Here is a 16,013-nt window from a genome sequence, read left to right on the forward strand (position 1 = left end):
TGTGTAAAAATGTTCTCCCCTTCTAGGTTTCTGATTCAATCCTTTGTTTCTTTGCCCTCAGTAAAATATATACAAGTAGACCATTTGGTTGACAAAGAATAACTTATCTGTTGTGGGGTCTGAGTGTAGAGCTTTGTGGTCATTTTGGGCTCTTCTTGTCACTTTCTCTTGTGTGTGTTATTTCCACAGATTATGAAGATTTGAATGACAAAGTGGACATAATGCCCCTGCCTTCCCTGTCCCCTACCGAGACTGCTGAGCTGGACCTGTGTAGAGGTATGCTGGATTAAGCCACCAAAGAGGAGGAGGCTAAACAGGATTCTGAACTCTAATGGACTCCTAATATTTAATGGTTTAGAACAGAGTTGATTGCGTCCAGTGAGATAAAAGGCAACTAAAATCTAGTCATCAGGATGTTGAAGCCTACACCATTCCTAGGGGTGAAGAATGTGCCAGTATGCAGTAAATATGTGAAACAAGTTGCCACAGTTTCATTAACAACCTGTGTACAACCTACTGTAAACCAGTCAAACATGCTATATAGGCCACGCTTCTGTTATCAAACACTCTTAATACAGTTCAGTGTCATTTCAGGTGCATTACAGGAACCAACACTGGATGGTCCACCAGTCCATCATAGAAAACCCATACTCATTCATATAGGTCCAATTTATAGCACTATATAAAAAATAAAGTTAATACAAACAGCTGAATTACTTTCACATCCATACTGTTAATGATATCATGAGTTAATTTTTGATGGAACATTGGAAAAATGAAAATACTTGATGTTGAGTATGAAAAGATGTGTGCTTTTGGCTAAAAACACACTATAATTTACAGCATGTTCAAAATTTAATTTTGGAGTTGTTAGTCTATCACCCTCTGCAGCTTTCTCACTGTGTGCGATGATGTCAAATAATTTTCTGCAGCTTACTGGGAGGAGAACAGCTGTCTGAAGAGTGATAAACACATTAAAGAAAGGATAAAATCCTGGTAATCCTTCATGAATAGCATATAGAAACTCCTTAATCCTCAGAGTCAGGCACAGAAGATATAGTAACTGGTAAAGCTAAACTACCCTCCCTGGGTGTCTGTGGACAGGGTGGCACAATACTGGATTCATTGACCATCTGAGCTGCTGGGGGCACCATTACCCTTCCTAGGGGCATGTACTGGTGCAGAGTTTCATACTTCTTTGAGAGTATTAGGGCTGAAGATCAATCAGTCTTTATGGCTATTATTGAACTCTTGCTGCCACCGTACCAAAAGCGTATACTGCTTCTCTGGGTCTCTAAGTAGTACTAGATGGTGGCTACAATCAAAATTGATTCACTGTACAAAGCAGTATGGATACAGAATTATAGGGTCATTATTGTCATGTGTTTATAGTATCCTGAGTGAAGATAAATGCTTGGTGCCTCTGGAGGCCCAGGCAGGTGCAGCTTCTTCCATAGCCGCTCTTCCCTCAGGTCTGCCATGCTTCTGGATTACAATTTGTGCCCTAATGTAAGCTGCATAATGACATTGGGAATTCATTGTGGTCACATGGATTTCTTTCTGCTACAGTTTTCTCTTCTACGGTTGTGTAAAAATTTCAATCTTCAAATTTTTGAATCACATTCAAGCACTCCTTGCATTCATTTTACACATACCAAGAAGAGAAAGCTGACTTCCTTAGTGTATCCACAGCTATCAAAATGTGTTCTCTGTCATTTGGTAAGTGATGGCAACCAAAGAAACTACCCAAGACCTTCATCTAAAACAATTTCACTGAAGGGAGCAGAGAGTGAATTCCATTGTAATACTGTAGCTAAAAAAATGGTTTGCCTCTCCAGCATAAAATTGAAGGATATGCCAACAAAGAAGACAGTGACATTATATCAACCATGAGACTTTTATAAATGAATAATACACTAAACCCTGAAATTTTTAGAAAAAAATGCTGAATAGTTTCACTCAACGGTTTTCATGTAGCAGACTAATTTCTATGCCACAGCTGCAGCTCTGGAAATCTATTCCCTTCCCTTATAAATGATGGAAATGCCAAGCAAGAATAAAGTGACATTTTACAAGCTCTGAAATGCATATAAATAAAATGTGAAGTGCTTGATCTAGTTTTAGTTTTGCATATCCCAGAAAACGGGGCCTAGTCCCTGCGAAGAAAATCTGTTTTCGCTGAGCATTAAGTGCAGGGGACCACAACTAGAATGATGTGGCACAGGACATTCCCAGAGGCCTGGCTGATGACAAAAGAATATCTTTGAAGCACTCTTTGAATTTCATAAGTATCTTTGCACAAAATATCTCGCCAAGGAATTTAACGTCTTTTCCAAAGTAAAGTGCTACGGACTAAATTGGGGGGAGGTGAAATCAAACACTTTCTGAAAGGCTAATGCAACATTTCTCCACAAGAAGCGGCAGCCTGAGCATTTTGTTGCAGGGCATTAATGAGGTCATGTTTTCCAGAAAAGAAACAGTATTCAGCTTTAAAATAATTCTAATAATTTTATATATTACATGTACATAAGTCATATAAGAATTTTGAATCAATATCTCTTAAATGTGCCATTGAATTTTTAATATTAATGTTTAGCTGGACGAAAGAAGTATGCAAAAAGATCACTCTGATCTTCTTCTTTCAGCTGCTCCCATTAGGTGTTGCCACAGTGCATCATCTTCTTCCATATCTTTCTGTCCTCTACATCTTGCTCTGTTACACCCACCACCTGCATGTCCTCTTTCAAAACATCCATAAATCTTCTCTTAGGCCTTCCTCTTTTCCTCTTGCCTGGCAGCTCTATCTTTAACATCCTTCTCCCAATATACCCAAATCTCTCCTCTGCACATGTCCATACCAACACAATCTTATCTCTCTTTGTCTCCCAAAAGTCCAACTTGAGCTGACCCTCTAATATACTTATTTCTAATCCTGTCCATCCTCGTCACACCCAATGCAAATCTTAGCATCTTTAACTCTGCCATCTTCAGCTGTGTCTCCTGCTTTCTGGTCAGTGCCACCATCTCCAACCCATATAACATAGCTGGTCTCAGTACTGTCCTGTAGACCTTCCCTTTCACTCTTATGACTCATTATGACCCATCTGTCATAAATTACTCCTGACATTCTTCTCCATTCATTCCACCCTGCCTGCATTCTCTTTTTCACCTCTCTTCCTTAATCCATGCTACTCTGTACTGTTAATCCCAAGTATTTAAACTCATCCACCTTTGCCAACTCTACTCCCTGCATCCTCACCATTCCACTGACCTCCCCCTCATTCACACACATGTATTCTGTCTTGTTCCTACTGACCTTCATTGCTCTTCTCTCTAGAGTATAACTCCACCTGTCCAGGGACTCCTCAGCCTACTCCCTACTCTCGCTACAGATCATAATGTCATCAACAAACATCATAGTCCATGGGGACTCCTGTCTAATCTCATCTGTCAACCTGTCTATCACCATTGCATACAACAAGTAATGGCTCAGAGACAACCCCTGATGTAATTCCACCACCACATTGAATGCATCCATTAATCCTTCTGCAGACCTCACCACTGTCATATTTCCCTTGTGCATATCCTGCTCAACTCTAACATACTTCTCTGCCACTCCCAACATCCTCATACAATACCACAACTCCTCCTGTGGCACCCGGTCATATGCTTTCTCCAGGTCCACAAAGACACAATGCAACTCCTTCTGGCCTTCTCTAAACTTCTTCATCAACACCCTTATAGCAAACATTGCATCTGTTGTGCTATTTCTTGGCATGAAACCATACTGCTGCTCACTAATCATCACCTCACTTCTTAACCTAGCTTCCACTACTCTCTCCCATAATTTCATGCTGTGGCTCATGAATTTTATTCCCCTGTAGTTACTGCATTCCTGCACATCCCCCTTATTCTTAAATATCAGCACCAGTACACTTCTCCACTCCTCAGGCATCCTCTAACTTTCCAAGATTCCATTAAACAATCTTCAATGCTATCTCTCCTAAACACCTCCATACTTCTACAGATATATCATCTGGACCAATGCCCTTTCCATTCTTCATCCTCTTCATAGCTGTTCTTACTTAGTCCTTGCTAATCCATTGCACTTCCTGATACACTATCTCCCCATCATCCAACCTCTTCTTTCTCTTGTTCTCTTCATTCATTAGCCTCTCAAAGTACTCTTTCCATGTTCTCAACATACCCTCTTCGCTTTTGAGTATGTTTCCATCTTATCCTTTATCACCCTAACCTGCTGCACATCTTTCCCAGCTCGGTCCCTCTGTCTAGCCAATTGGTACAGGTCCTTTTCTCCCTCCTTAGTGTCCAACCTCTCATACAACTCATCATACGCCTTTTCTTTAGCCTTTGCCACCTCTCTGTTCAGCTTGTGCCTTATCTCCTTGTACTCTTGTCTACTTTCTGCATCTCTCTGGCTGTACCACTTCCTCTGTATACTCACCTGTACTTCTCATTGCAGTACCAGGTTTCCCTTTCCTCCTTCCTCTGTCCAGATGTCATGCCAAGCACCCTTCTTGCTGCCATCTTCTGCTGTAGTTGCCCAGCTGTCTGGTAACTCTTCACTGCCACCCAGTGCCTGTCTTACCTCCTCCTTAAACTCAACATTGCAGTCTTCTATTTTCAACTTCCACCATTTGATCCTTGGCTTTGCCCTCACTCTCTTCCTCTTCTTGATCTCCAACATCATCCTACAGACCACCATCCTATGCTGCTTAACTAGACTTTCCTCTGCCTACCAATTTGCAGTCTTTAATCTCCTTCAGATTGACTCTTCTGCACAGGATATAATCTGCAATCACCACTTTCTGTCCCTTGGGTACATTGTTCATCACTTCATTCAATTCACTCCAGAAATCATCTTTCTCATCCATCACACACCCAATTGGTGGGGCATATGCACTAACAACATTCATCATCACACTTTCAATTTCCATAATCATTACTCTGCTTGACACTCTTTTCACCTCCAGAACACTCTTGACATACTGTTCCTTCAGAATAACCCCTATCCCATTTCTCCTCCCATCCACACCATGAAAGAACAATTTGAATCCACCTCTGACCTGCCTTGCCTTACTCCCCTTCCATTTAGTCTCTTGCACACACAATATATCAACCTTCCTTCTCTCCATCATATCATCTAACTCTCTCCCCTTACCAGTCATACTGCCAACATTCAAAGTTCCTACCCTCAGTTCCACTCTCTTTACCTTCCTCCTCTGCCCTTTCTTCCAGACAGGTCTCTACCCACTTCTTTTCCTTCTTTGGCCAACAATAGCCCAGTTTCCTCCAGCACCCTTTTGGCTAGCATTGCTGGTGGCGATCTTTGTTAACCCTGGACTTGACAAATCTGGTATAGAAATCTGTATTGTTGTCCGCATGTTGATCTGGCAAAAGTTTACACTGGATGCCCTTACTGATGTAACCCTCCTTATTTAGAAACACTGGTTTCTGCATGCCCTGTGGGTGTTGTTAAAAAGATCACTCTGATCTGTTGTGAAAATCCATGCAAATGTAAATCAAGCGAAGGTACGCTTGCTTAAGTAGTGAACTGTATAGTGATCTGCAGAGCAGGTGTCAAAGGAAGCACCTTGGAAGCACGATTTGATCAGAAAGATCCTTTTATTCTTGCATTTAATTAAACATGGTATCAAGTTCAGTTACAAACAATTATTGATGAAGCACAGGTGAACTGGAACTATTGGTCATTCTTTCCAGATTGGGTGGGTGGATGAAGATAGTCTTGAACTGAAAATTTTGTATAAAGTAGACATTTGTTCCAGTAGATTGTGTATGCTTGTAAACCATCTCGTTTGTTTCTTTTCATTCTATAATTGCCTCTTACTAGTAAAAAAATGTCACTTAAAATTTTTACCTTTAATACTGTATTTATTTGTTTTTAAATTATTTTCATTTTTTAAAATTTTACTGTTCAGAAGGCATCAAAGTGACTTAATGGTAGGCACTGCTGTCTCCCAGCTTGAGGAAAATGCGTTAATATTTCAGTCTGTTGACTGTGTGTGGAGATAGCACATAAGCACTCTGATTTTCCTTCCACAACTGTGCATGTAACATTGACTAGGAATTCTCTTTTAGCCCAACGTGTGTATGTCTATGTCTATGTCTATGTGTGTACATGAACGCTGTCTGTGATAAACTGACACCTGAGGTTTGGTTCTAGCTTTACACTTAATGCTACTGGGGCAAATAGTGATAATGAATGCAGGGGAACCTCATCTCATCTCATTTTCCCATTTATGTTTCCTGATGTGGGTCATGGTGTAGGGAAACTTAGTAGCCAAAATACAAATTATTCAGAAGTGACTAATTTTAAGCTGTTCCAAATCAAAGCTAGAGGGATGAAGGTGAATGGCCCAGTGAGCTTAACACTTCTCATCACATTTTGACAGCAAGCGACAACATTCAAAATTCTCCAGTATGATGTCCTACGGTGCTTGGTATTAATATCTGTTTACTTCTCTACTAATTTAAAAATTATGACTGTGTTATTGAAATCACCTTTTATGTTTTTTGTGTTGCCTTCACAGATAATGGGCCATGCATGCAGCTCTGCACTCAGATTGAGAAGACCCTCTTCTGTTCCTGCTTGAATGGCTACACTCTCATGCAGGATGGTATCTCATGTGAAGGTTAGCTTATTTTATGTTCTTTGATACCTAGTTGAACTAATGAAACTAGATGGGCACTCATCTTGGGAAGGAAGGTGATTAATAGTGTGGGGTTGCCATTCAGTCTGCTGGGTTATGTTATCATTTTTATTTCATAGTTTTATAGGATCACTATTGTCGCATGTACATGTACAGAGTACAGCGTGTCCTAATCAACATGCAACATGTCAATACTCTTTGTAACCATGTTTAGTGGGTATAGCTAACTTACTATAAACTTCTACCTCTGAACTTCTGTTTCAATAACAGCCAAACTGCATACAGAAATGTATGTCTATATATATATATATATACTGTATATACAGTCGGCCCTCTATATCTGCAGGTTACCCATCTGCAGAGTCAACCAACTGTGGATCGAAAATGGCTCATAGGAGAAAACTTAAAACTCCTATATGGCAGCCAATTGCTGAACCACCACATAGTTCTTTAGTTGTCTAAGCTGAGCTCACACGAAGCACCCTTGTTGTATTCTGTAGATTTATCAACCTTTTTCTTCAGCAATCACATCCTTCATTAAAGGAAAGTATTTACGCTCTCCTATCTTACCTCAGATTCTGAACACTACCATTTGCAAATTTAGGAAACAGTTTCCATATTTACACTTTACACAGTACTATAGCTCTTAAATAAAACAAATATTTCAGAAAATACTCAAACAATGAAGAGTAATCAACCAATAACCAAAACGTTAAACTGAAATCAGACTTCTACAAGCCATCGTTCCCCCCAAATCTAATAAAAGCGAGCATGTCCATCAGCCCACAGCCACCTGGCCAGGCTACTAGATTTAGACTAAACTAAGGTAAGGTTATTTCTACAAGACACATGCAAAAAGCTGTGCAAGCTAGAAATGGTACTTGCTCACACATGGACTGATTTTAGGTAATCAGTACACTGTAAATTAAATACTAAAGTTTCAACTGAAAAAGCAATTATTATTGAAGTGGACAAATTCATGCATTTTGCAAGTGCAGCCCCTTCTTTAAACAAAGCCATTTAGTCATCAATCCTGTGTTTAAGGCATAGTGAGATCCTTGGCATCACATTGTGTGTATGATTCTGTGAAAAAATGGCTCCCAAAAAAGCAATTAAGTGTTCAAAGCAATCCATCAAAGGCTAAGAAGAAGTGTAAAGTGCTCTCAAAGAAATCATTATTCCCTCAACAATAAAGTATAACAACTTTTTGCATATCATTTAGATTGTATTAGGTATTAAAAATAATCTAGAGACTATTCAAAGTATATGAATGAGGATGTGCATAGGTTCCATTTTAAATACTATCCCATTTTTTAGAAGAGAACGATTTTGGTATTCATGGGGGATTGGTTCTAGGAGGTCCGACTGTATATATAGTGCAAATAATAAGTTTTACTTCTCTTGTAGTTTATGGCATTATAAAAGTTGATTTTCAATCCATCCACCCATTTTGCAAACCAACTTTCCCACTATTGAGTCACACAAAGACAGAGTTTATTCTCCTACCATTGAGTACTGATATAAATGAATGACCTAACTTTTTTCTTTGTACTGCATATTACGAAACCATCCTCAATTTAGAGTAGATCCAGAGTTTTGTTCCAGTTCAAAATTAAGTATTTTAATAATATACACAGTAGTGCAGTGTTTTTAGCTGCTGCCTCATTAAGTCTGAGCTGGCTGTCAATATGGTGGATGTTTCATTGTACCACTCTCAGATTTCCCAAACACATGGCCTAGTGCCTCACTGGCAGATACTCACAAGAATATGTTCAAAACTTGTATTTTTGTTCATCAGGGCTGAACCAAAAGCAGTGGGTGTGTTTCACAGTGCCAATGTCTCACCTGGATTTGCCTTCATTTGTGTAGATATCGATGAGTGCCTCACTGGGGTTCACAGCTGTGCAAATGGGACACGTTGTGAGAACACCAGGGGATCTTTCCTCTGTGTCTACGTTGGAGGAGAATGTCTGGAGGGTTATGTACTCGACACAGATAGGCGATGTGTTGGTAAGACGCTTGCTTGCTTTAGCATTAGTGCGTCTCATGCCATCTCATTCCATCTTGCCTTCTGAAAGCTTTCAGTTTGCCATCAGTCATTCTGCACAGGTGCTGAAGATAGCTACAGTAAGCTCATGAGGGAACTGCTTTTCCTGAGAAAGAGGCATCTCTATTCCTTCCTTAGTGCAGTCCAGTAGCAAGCCATCTTTTGGCAGAATGATGCTGAAGAGACCAATCAACCAAAAACCTTGAGACAAAGAACTAGCCTGGCAGAGGAGTTCACAATAAGAAAGATCAGTTTTATCATTGGGGGTGACTCACTGAGCACGAAATACTGCAGGCATCTGTAGGTTTTTTCATGCTTGAGTATGCAAACGATGATCGCTTCCATCACCATTTCATGTAGATATATGCTGGCATTTAAAAAGTAATCTCCTCTCAGTCGCTGAAACTTACCTAAGGTTCTCAGTTAACTCAGCTGCTTCAAAGGAAGTGTGACAAGTTCAGAGAATTGGCATGAAGCACTTGGAATCAACTGTGAGATGTGTGAGTGCGCTAGTAAGACCAGAGTCGTGGGCTCAGAAAACACACACTTTCTTTGTATGGTTTTGAAAAATCTGCCTTTTCTGTTTTCAATAAGTGGATTTTTAGTAATCCTGCCCAAGATACATGTGTGAGTGTGCATGTTCTCAAGTGTGTATGCTAATGCTTATTCACATACAGCCTGGTGATACAGTATTATGAATGTGTGATATAGAAAATGCTAAAACACAAATACAGCAACAGAAATAACCCTCTGAAACCAAGAAAACACAGAACCCAAGAAGAGAAGGCAAGAAAGTCTCCTCAAAGTGTATGGCTCACAAAGTTGTTCAGTAAATACAATGAACTAGCCACTGAGTTTTATACACTTTACCAAACAAAACACCTTTTGTCTGTAACGCCTTGCCATCAGATTGTATACTATGGACAACACACTCAGATAATAAGCATTCTACAAATATCTCATATGGTAAAACACATTTTTGAGCCTAGAAGTGTATATTCCACAACACCTGCTTCGATTAATCCAATTTGGCTTCTGTTTTTGTTATCCACAAGCTACACACCTCATAACTCCTCTGGAAACATTCATTAGATCTCTGAATCTCTGGGTTTTCACGGTGGTGTGACATTTTTTACATTCTATAGATCCTTCAGCTTTGGTTATCCAACATGTTATCGCAGTCTGGCCTTTCCTTGGCCTCATAGTCACCTGTGAACTTTCTGTTCTCCAGTTGGGTGCTATTTGTCAACCTAACACTTTTTTAATTGTTGCAAAGTGGGTCAAGAAAACATTGGCTGCATCCCAGCTATTTTTATTACCCTTGATCCTTGTTTCCTGCTAATTTAATTATTCAAAAAAAGCAAATTTTACACATTTTGTCTCATACATTATAGTCAGGGGTGCTCGGCGTCATCACAGTGTAGGTCTCTTGATGTCTTTAACTTTGGAGACTCTTTCCTGCTCCTGGAAAATTCTGTTCTCCCAGTGTTCTTAATAATACAGTGGTTTCTGGAAAATGATGTACTGCATGCTGAGTTGTAAAAGAAAAATGTCTTTGTATAGTGGATGGATATCTTGTTAAAGTCTACCTGGAACAACCTACAGAGTAGTGACCAGATGCTTTATTACATTAGGTCACCCCTTAAGATGCCTGCTGTCCTCTGTTTACCCTTTATAAAGTCAGTCAGTCATTTTTCAACCCGCTATATCCTAACTACAGGGTCACGGGGGTCTGCTGGAGCCAATCTCAGCCAACACAGGCCACAAGGCAGGAAAAAAAACACACACACACACACCCACAACCACACACCAAGCACACACTAGGGACAATTCAGGATCGCCAACGCACCTAAGCTGCATGTCTTTGGACTGTGGGAGAAAACCCACGCAGACATGGGGAGAACATGCAAACTCCACAACGGGAGGACCCAGGAAGCCAACCCAGGCCTCCTTACTGCGAGGAAGCAGCACTACCACTGCACCACCATGCTGACCCCTTTATAAAGTACAGTTTAACATTCTGAAGAGCAAATTTCCACTCCTTACTCCTTCTATAAAGCTCAGTTTAGAAACATATTTTTCTGTATTGAACAAGTTTCAGAAGATGGCATAAATTAAATATATTTAAATAGACAGACTTAGTGAATCATAGGCCTGTTTTATAAGCACATTCCAGTAGCAGATAACTAGTGGCATCTTAGAAATGCCCAAAAACAGTAAATTTGGAAAAATTCATCCTAGGCTAAGACACATTTATTTTCCATAAATAGAATATACGATAATAATTTTTATATAGCACCTTTTTCAGTATTCTGGTCCACAACATTGCACATATTCAAACAGAATAAACTTATAAATCCAATGATATGGTGCTCATAAAAATATGATTGCTATCAATCCAAATCATGATGATTGTGGGCAAGAGCTCATCTTGGCAGAAACTGAATCAGGCAGTAAACAACCCTGGACAAGATAGCAGTCCATGACAGGAACCATTTACTTTTGTACACACAGCAACATTTTTTAGTGTTTCCAATCATCATTTCCTTCATGTCTTTGGGATGCTACCGGATAACTACCGAGTACCTGGAATAAAACCCAATCAGACAGTGAGCAGACCGTTGTTCATTCTCCAGTGCTTTAAGCAGCACCACAATTCACTGCATCATCGTCCTGCAAAATAATATGACAATTATTGAATATGCTTGTGCTTGTGGTCAACCAATCCGCACAATTCAACGTCCGTGTTTCATCCACTATAGTTATTGGTTGAACAAAAAGTACTTACACTGATGTAGGAGCTAAAAAAGTACTAGGAGATACAAATGGTCCAAGCTCCTGCAATGAGAAAGTATAAAAAGTTTCTAAAAAGTCTGTGGTCTTGCTCTGGGAAAGTGCCTATAGTTTTGAGAAATAAAGCTCTAAGGACACATTATTCTTAAGAGAATTCATAGGACCCACATGAGTGAGCCCCTTACCCCCTTTATAGACAGTCAACAATCTATTGTAACATTTGTTGCTGATGATGCCCCTCTTCTTTTTCAGTGTAAGATCAAGGCTGAGTAAAATAACTTTGTAGCAGGAAGCTGAGAAGACAAACTGACTCAGGCAATACTTCCATAGAATAAGATGTCGAAGTGAAGCAAGAGCCTTGGTCATACATTTTCTCTGCAGTAAGCAGGATTAAGGGATCCTTAACTTGTGTTTTGGTGGGAGAGGATTTCTAAATGCATTTTGTGTTTTTTTTCTCTCAATTTTATTTTCAGCCTTCAGTTGTCCACCCATTCAGAATTTCTTCCTGTTTGGTACATGTTGCTGCTGGGATAGGCTCTGGCTCCCTGTAACTCTACAACTGAATATGAAGGTTTAGTATTTAAATAAGCACATATACGAACACACCCACACACAAACTCACTCTTCTACACACACACACACATCAGAAAATGAATTTTATACAGCCAGATTTCTCATTTGCAGAAATAAAGGAGCTGAATTTTGCCATTGCCTCACTAGTCGGGAATTTTAAGGCCTCCTAGTTATCCTGCTTCAGGGACATGTAAAATTCCTTGCCAAGTATCCATCTCCAGTTGCCCTGTTGTCGCTCATTACTCATCCCCAGGGGTGTTTCTGAGGGCCTCACAGCACACGTGACAGAGTGTATGTTTGTGTGTGTGAGCATATGCTGAGATACTTCAAATAAAATATCACAGCCTTATTGTGGTCTGGGTTTTGCTGTTATTGCCTGATTACCTCCCCAGTGTGTTTCTGTGCTCTCCAATCATGGTCTCCCAAAGCAGGCAGAGTATGTAAATTTCTTGTGTCATTCATGGCAGGCAGGACTCAGTCCTGTGACTAGAGTGGCAGGATGATGAGTGGATGGTCAGTGACATTTTGAGGGTCAGGTGAACCTACTGATGAAGCACTGGAGTAAAATGTGTCAAATAATGAAATCTGACTGAGAAAAAAGAGCAGAGAGACAAGTAGAGTTAGTCTATGAGAAAAATCCCTACACCTCCAATTGTTCCTCAAATTTTTGATATAATTTCTTTTTTGATGTTGCTTCCCGCAGATATTAATGAGTGTCTCACCGATTCCCATACCTGTCACTCCAGGGAACGCTGCATTAATACTGTTGGCTCCTTTAGGTGTGAGGGAGTCCTGACCTGTCCACCTGGGTACCAAAACAAAGATGACATCTGCGAAGGTAAATATATCACCCCAATTATAGATTTTGTCTTGTTCACTATCAATATGTTGCACCAGCCGAGAAGGATAAGCAAATAATCTATTTAAATACAGTTTTGCCTCAATAAGTAATAAGTACGGGAAGACAGAGCAGAATATAAATACTGTACTTACTCAGGCAGGAGTCCAACAAATAAGGGTACTCCACATACAGTACCATATGCTATACACGGCACTGGGTGTTGTTTATGTTACATTTGGTTATTATGTTCTTTACCGTTAATCACAAAGAAAAATGTTACTCGTATGCATGTTGACTCCGGCACAAAGTAAGACTTTCTTCCTGAGTGCAGGGTTCTTCTTGTTTTGTATCCCAAATCTTTAATGTGTATTCTAGTGTTGATCAATGAAATTCACCAAAGCAGTTTTCACTCTGAATATGCTGTGTTTGCCAGTAGTCCAGTTCAGTGAACATCTTCCTAGAAATTGGCCAAGCGATTGGCTTAAAGGAACATTTTTTTTCCAAGTGCCGTATGTAGCAGCACCACATGGCTCATTTTCATACACAATAAACCATGTGCTGCCCTTACTAGTAGAGACAAGCCTTAAAGGCATCCTCCCACTTCTTCAGAAAGAAAAAAAACATGTGAAATAATAATGATAATGTAAGATTACTGTATACATAATGTTTGTAAATTCCTGATGGAAGAACAAAGTGCAACGTATCTGCACAAATACTGTAGATCGGAAACAAAAAAGTAATAACTGCACCCACTGCCCAGACTTGGAACAAACCAGGCCCACACTGCCACTTTGTAGCATGGCCAGTGTGTCCTCCAATATTGTAACTCTGTTAAAGCAATTATATATGTTTGTTGTTTGAGGCATGGTGGCGCAATGAGTAGCACTGCTGCTTCATAGCTCAGATAACATTTTTGCCCACAGTAATCCATCCAGCATAGTTTGCAAAGACTTCACTAGTCCTCTGTTACACTTGAACACCATTATAATTCTGTCAAACCTACTTCAGTTCCTCTTTCCCCATTAACTGCAATACATTTCAAGGAGTTCAACAAAGTTCCTAAAAACTTTCATGGTCAGGGTAAAGCATTTGCTCATCACTAGTGTATACCCTGGAACAGATACTCTCTTGCTTTCATTAACAGGGGTGATCTTGTTACCTTATGCCACTGATAACTTGAAAAAGGTTGAAGAAACAGATACTTCTCGATTTTAATACTGGAGGGAGTGGATATAAATAATAAATTTGGTGGCTGGCCCAATACTTGATGCTTATTCTGTTTTTACCTTCATCTGTTATCCTCCCCATTTTCTGGAGACTTTAGTGTCCTTCATTCAGATTAATCTGCTAGTGTGATCATGCAGGCCATATACTCAATGTGTGATGCTCTAAAGTAAAGTATTGTTCATATCGAGCAGTAATAAAAGGAATGACAGAGAACTCTTAGAGGCTTCTGTCCATTAGCATCCCTCCATTCCTGCATGTAGATAGATGTCCTTAGTCATGTGAAAGGACAGGTTTCACATATCTCTCTTCTAGCATAAGCAATGTCGCATTAGTTATTAACATTAGGTGGCAACAAAGTGTGGCCTCCTTACCATTTCCACAAGTTGTCATGCATTTGGTATTCTGATGTTAAACTTTAATCCCCAGTGGCATCAATTATTACCCACCAACACACTCATCAGGGGCAGCAGCAGCCAGGGGTCCAAGCCTGTCCTTAATAAGGAAGCAGTTTCAGCATTCATTTTAGTGCCATGTTTATTCAGACTTTCTGAATAAGACATTTGAAATGTTGGATATTTTAATAAGTTATTTTTTCTGCTTCAGCTAGCAATATAACAATAATGCAAGGTATACTAACACTGCTTTTTTGCCCAATACGCTATACCAGGACTAATTCTGGGCAATCCCAGAGTTTGTAATAGTACCCTCTGTGCCTAGCTGTTTTTGATGTAACAGCTTTTGGAAAGAGTGATGGGTTAGGTTAGGGAGTTATGCTCTTAAATGTAAGATAAGATTAAAATATTTCCTTTTCTTGTGGTAGAACCAAGTACAATCTAAAGATAATCATGTACTGAAGGACAGTGAAGTCTAGCCATTTTAGCGAAGCTGCATCCAGCATCTCTTAGTGACATCAATGTCCAATACCCCTTTTTAATTTGCTCAACCATGAGCACCTGTCTTGATGGCTACATTTCATACAGGTCCTAGTGAATGACAGGAAGAAACTCATATCTACAGGCTATAAGAAAAGGAGCAGGTAACAAGAAGACTATGCTACCAATCTGTTATTGGGATGAGATACAGTAGCTTTGAGACTTCATCCTGGCAGACAGCAAGACAAATGCATCCCCTTTTCTCCACATTCGAGTATAGACAGATTCAACACAAGCCTGCAGAAGGTGCTGATGTAATGAACGTGAAGTGTGGTGTGGGGGAGGAGAAATTATTAGCAACTGTATTGTAAACTCCCTATGATTCCTATTGCCATAGTGCCATCTACAGGCAGAAGAAAAAATGAAGCAACCTAGTCTTTCAGCTGAAGTCATTTGTGTATGGAGGTTTTCTGTTTAATGCCGTTTGAGTGTCTAATTTATAGTGCTATATTTTTATTCATTGCCGGGTGGTGGGGTTCATCTAGTGAACCTTCAGTGCATGCTTAATGCATGGGACGTTTGAAGAAAATGGCAGACATAGGGTCTGTACAGAAGGTCTGTACCAGCTTATCCAAGGTGAGGATGAGTAATGGGAAAATTCAGAGGATATCTAGTACCCTTTCTTCAATCCTCTTTATGTCACTCTATTATGGGACATTGCTGTTTACACCTCATTAACATATGACTCCACTCAAAACTGTGATGTGAGATCTTGTGAACCGTGACACTAAACCACATCACTCTCTGCAGATATTAATGAGTGTGAACTGGAGACTCATAACTGCAAAGCCGACCTCCAATGTCAGAACACAGCCGGCTCCTTCTACTGCAGTCCAAAGCAAAGCTGCCTGACAGGGTTCACACGGGATCAGCATGGGAACTGTATAGGTAAATGTTTGAGCTCATGT

The 16,013-nt window shown here is 39.9% G+C and overlaps 1 protein-coding gene across 2 annotated transcripts in view; it reads left to right on the forward strand.

The window, feature by feature from the left end:
• The window catches only part of fbln2 (fibulin 2), an 84,367-nt gene that overhangs the window by 59,330 nt on the left and 9,024 nt on the right, over nt 1–16,013 (forward strand). The window contains exons 7-11 of one of the 2 annotated variants that reach the window (XM_039770941.1): nt 190–276; nt 6,573–6,674; nt 8,562–8,702; nt 12,809–12,943; nt 15,856–15,993. In XM_039770941.1, coding sequence (XP_039626875.1) covers nt 190–276; nt 6,573–6,674; nt 8,562–8,702; nt 12,809–12,943; nt 15,856–15,993 — 603 coding nt within the window. The remainder of the gene's footprint in view (nt 1–189; nt 277–6,572; nt 6,675–8,561; nt 8,703–12,808; nt 12,944–15,855; nt 15,994–16,013) is intronic. The other variant, XM_039770942.1, reaches the window with a different exon arrangement.

Source organism: Polypterus senegalus, chromosome 12 (assembly GCF_016835505.1).
Source record: "Polypterus senegalus isolate Bchr_013 chromosome 12, ASM1683550v1, whole genome shotgun sequence".
NCBI lineage: Eukaryota > Metazoa > Chordata > Cladistia > Polypteriformes > Polypteridae > Polypterus > Polypterus senegalus.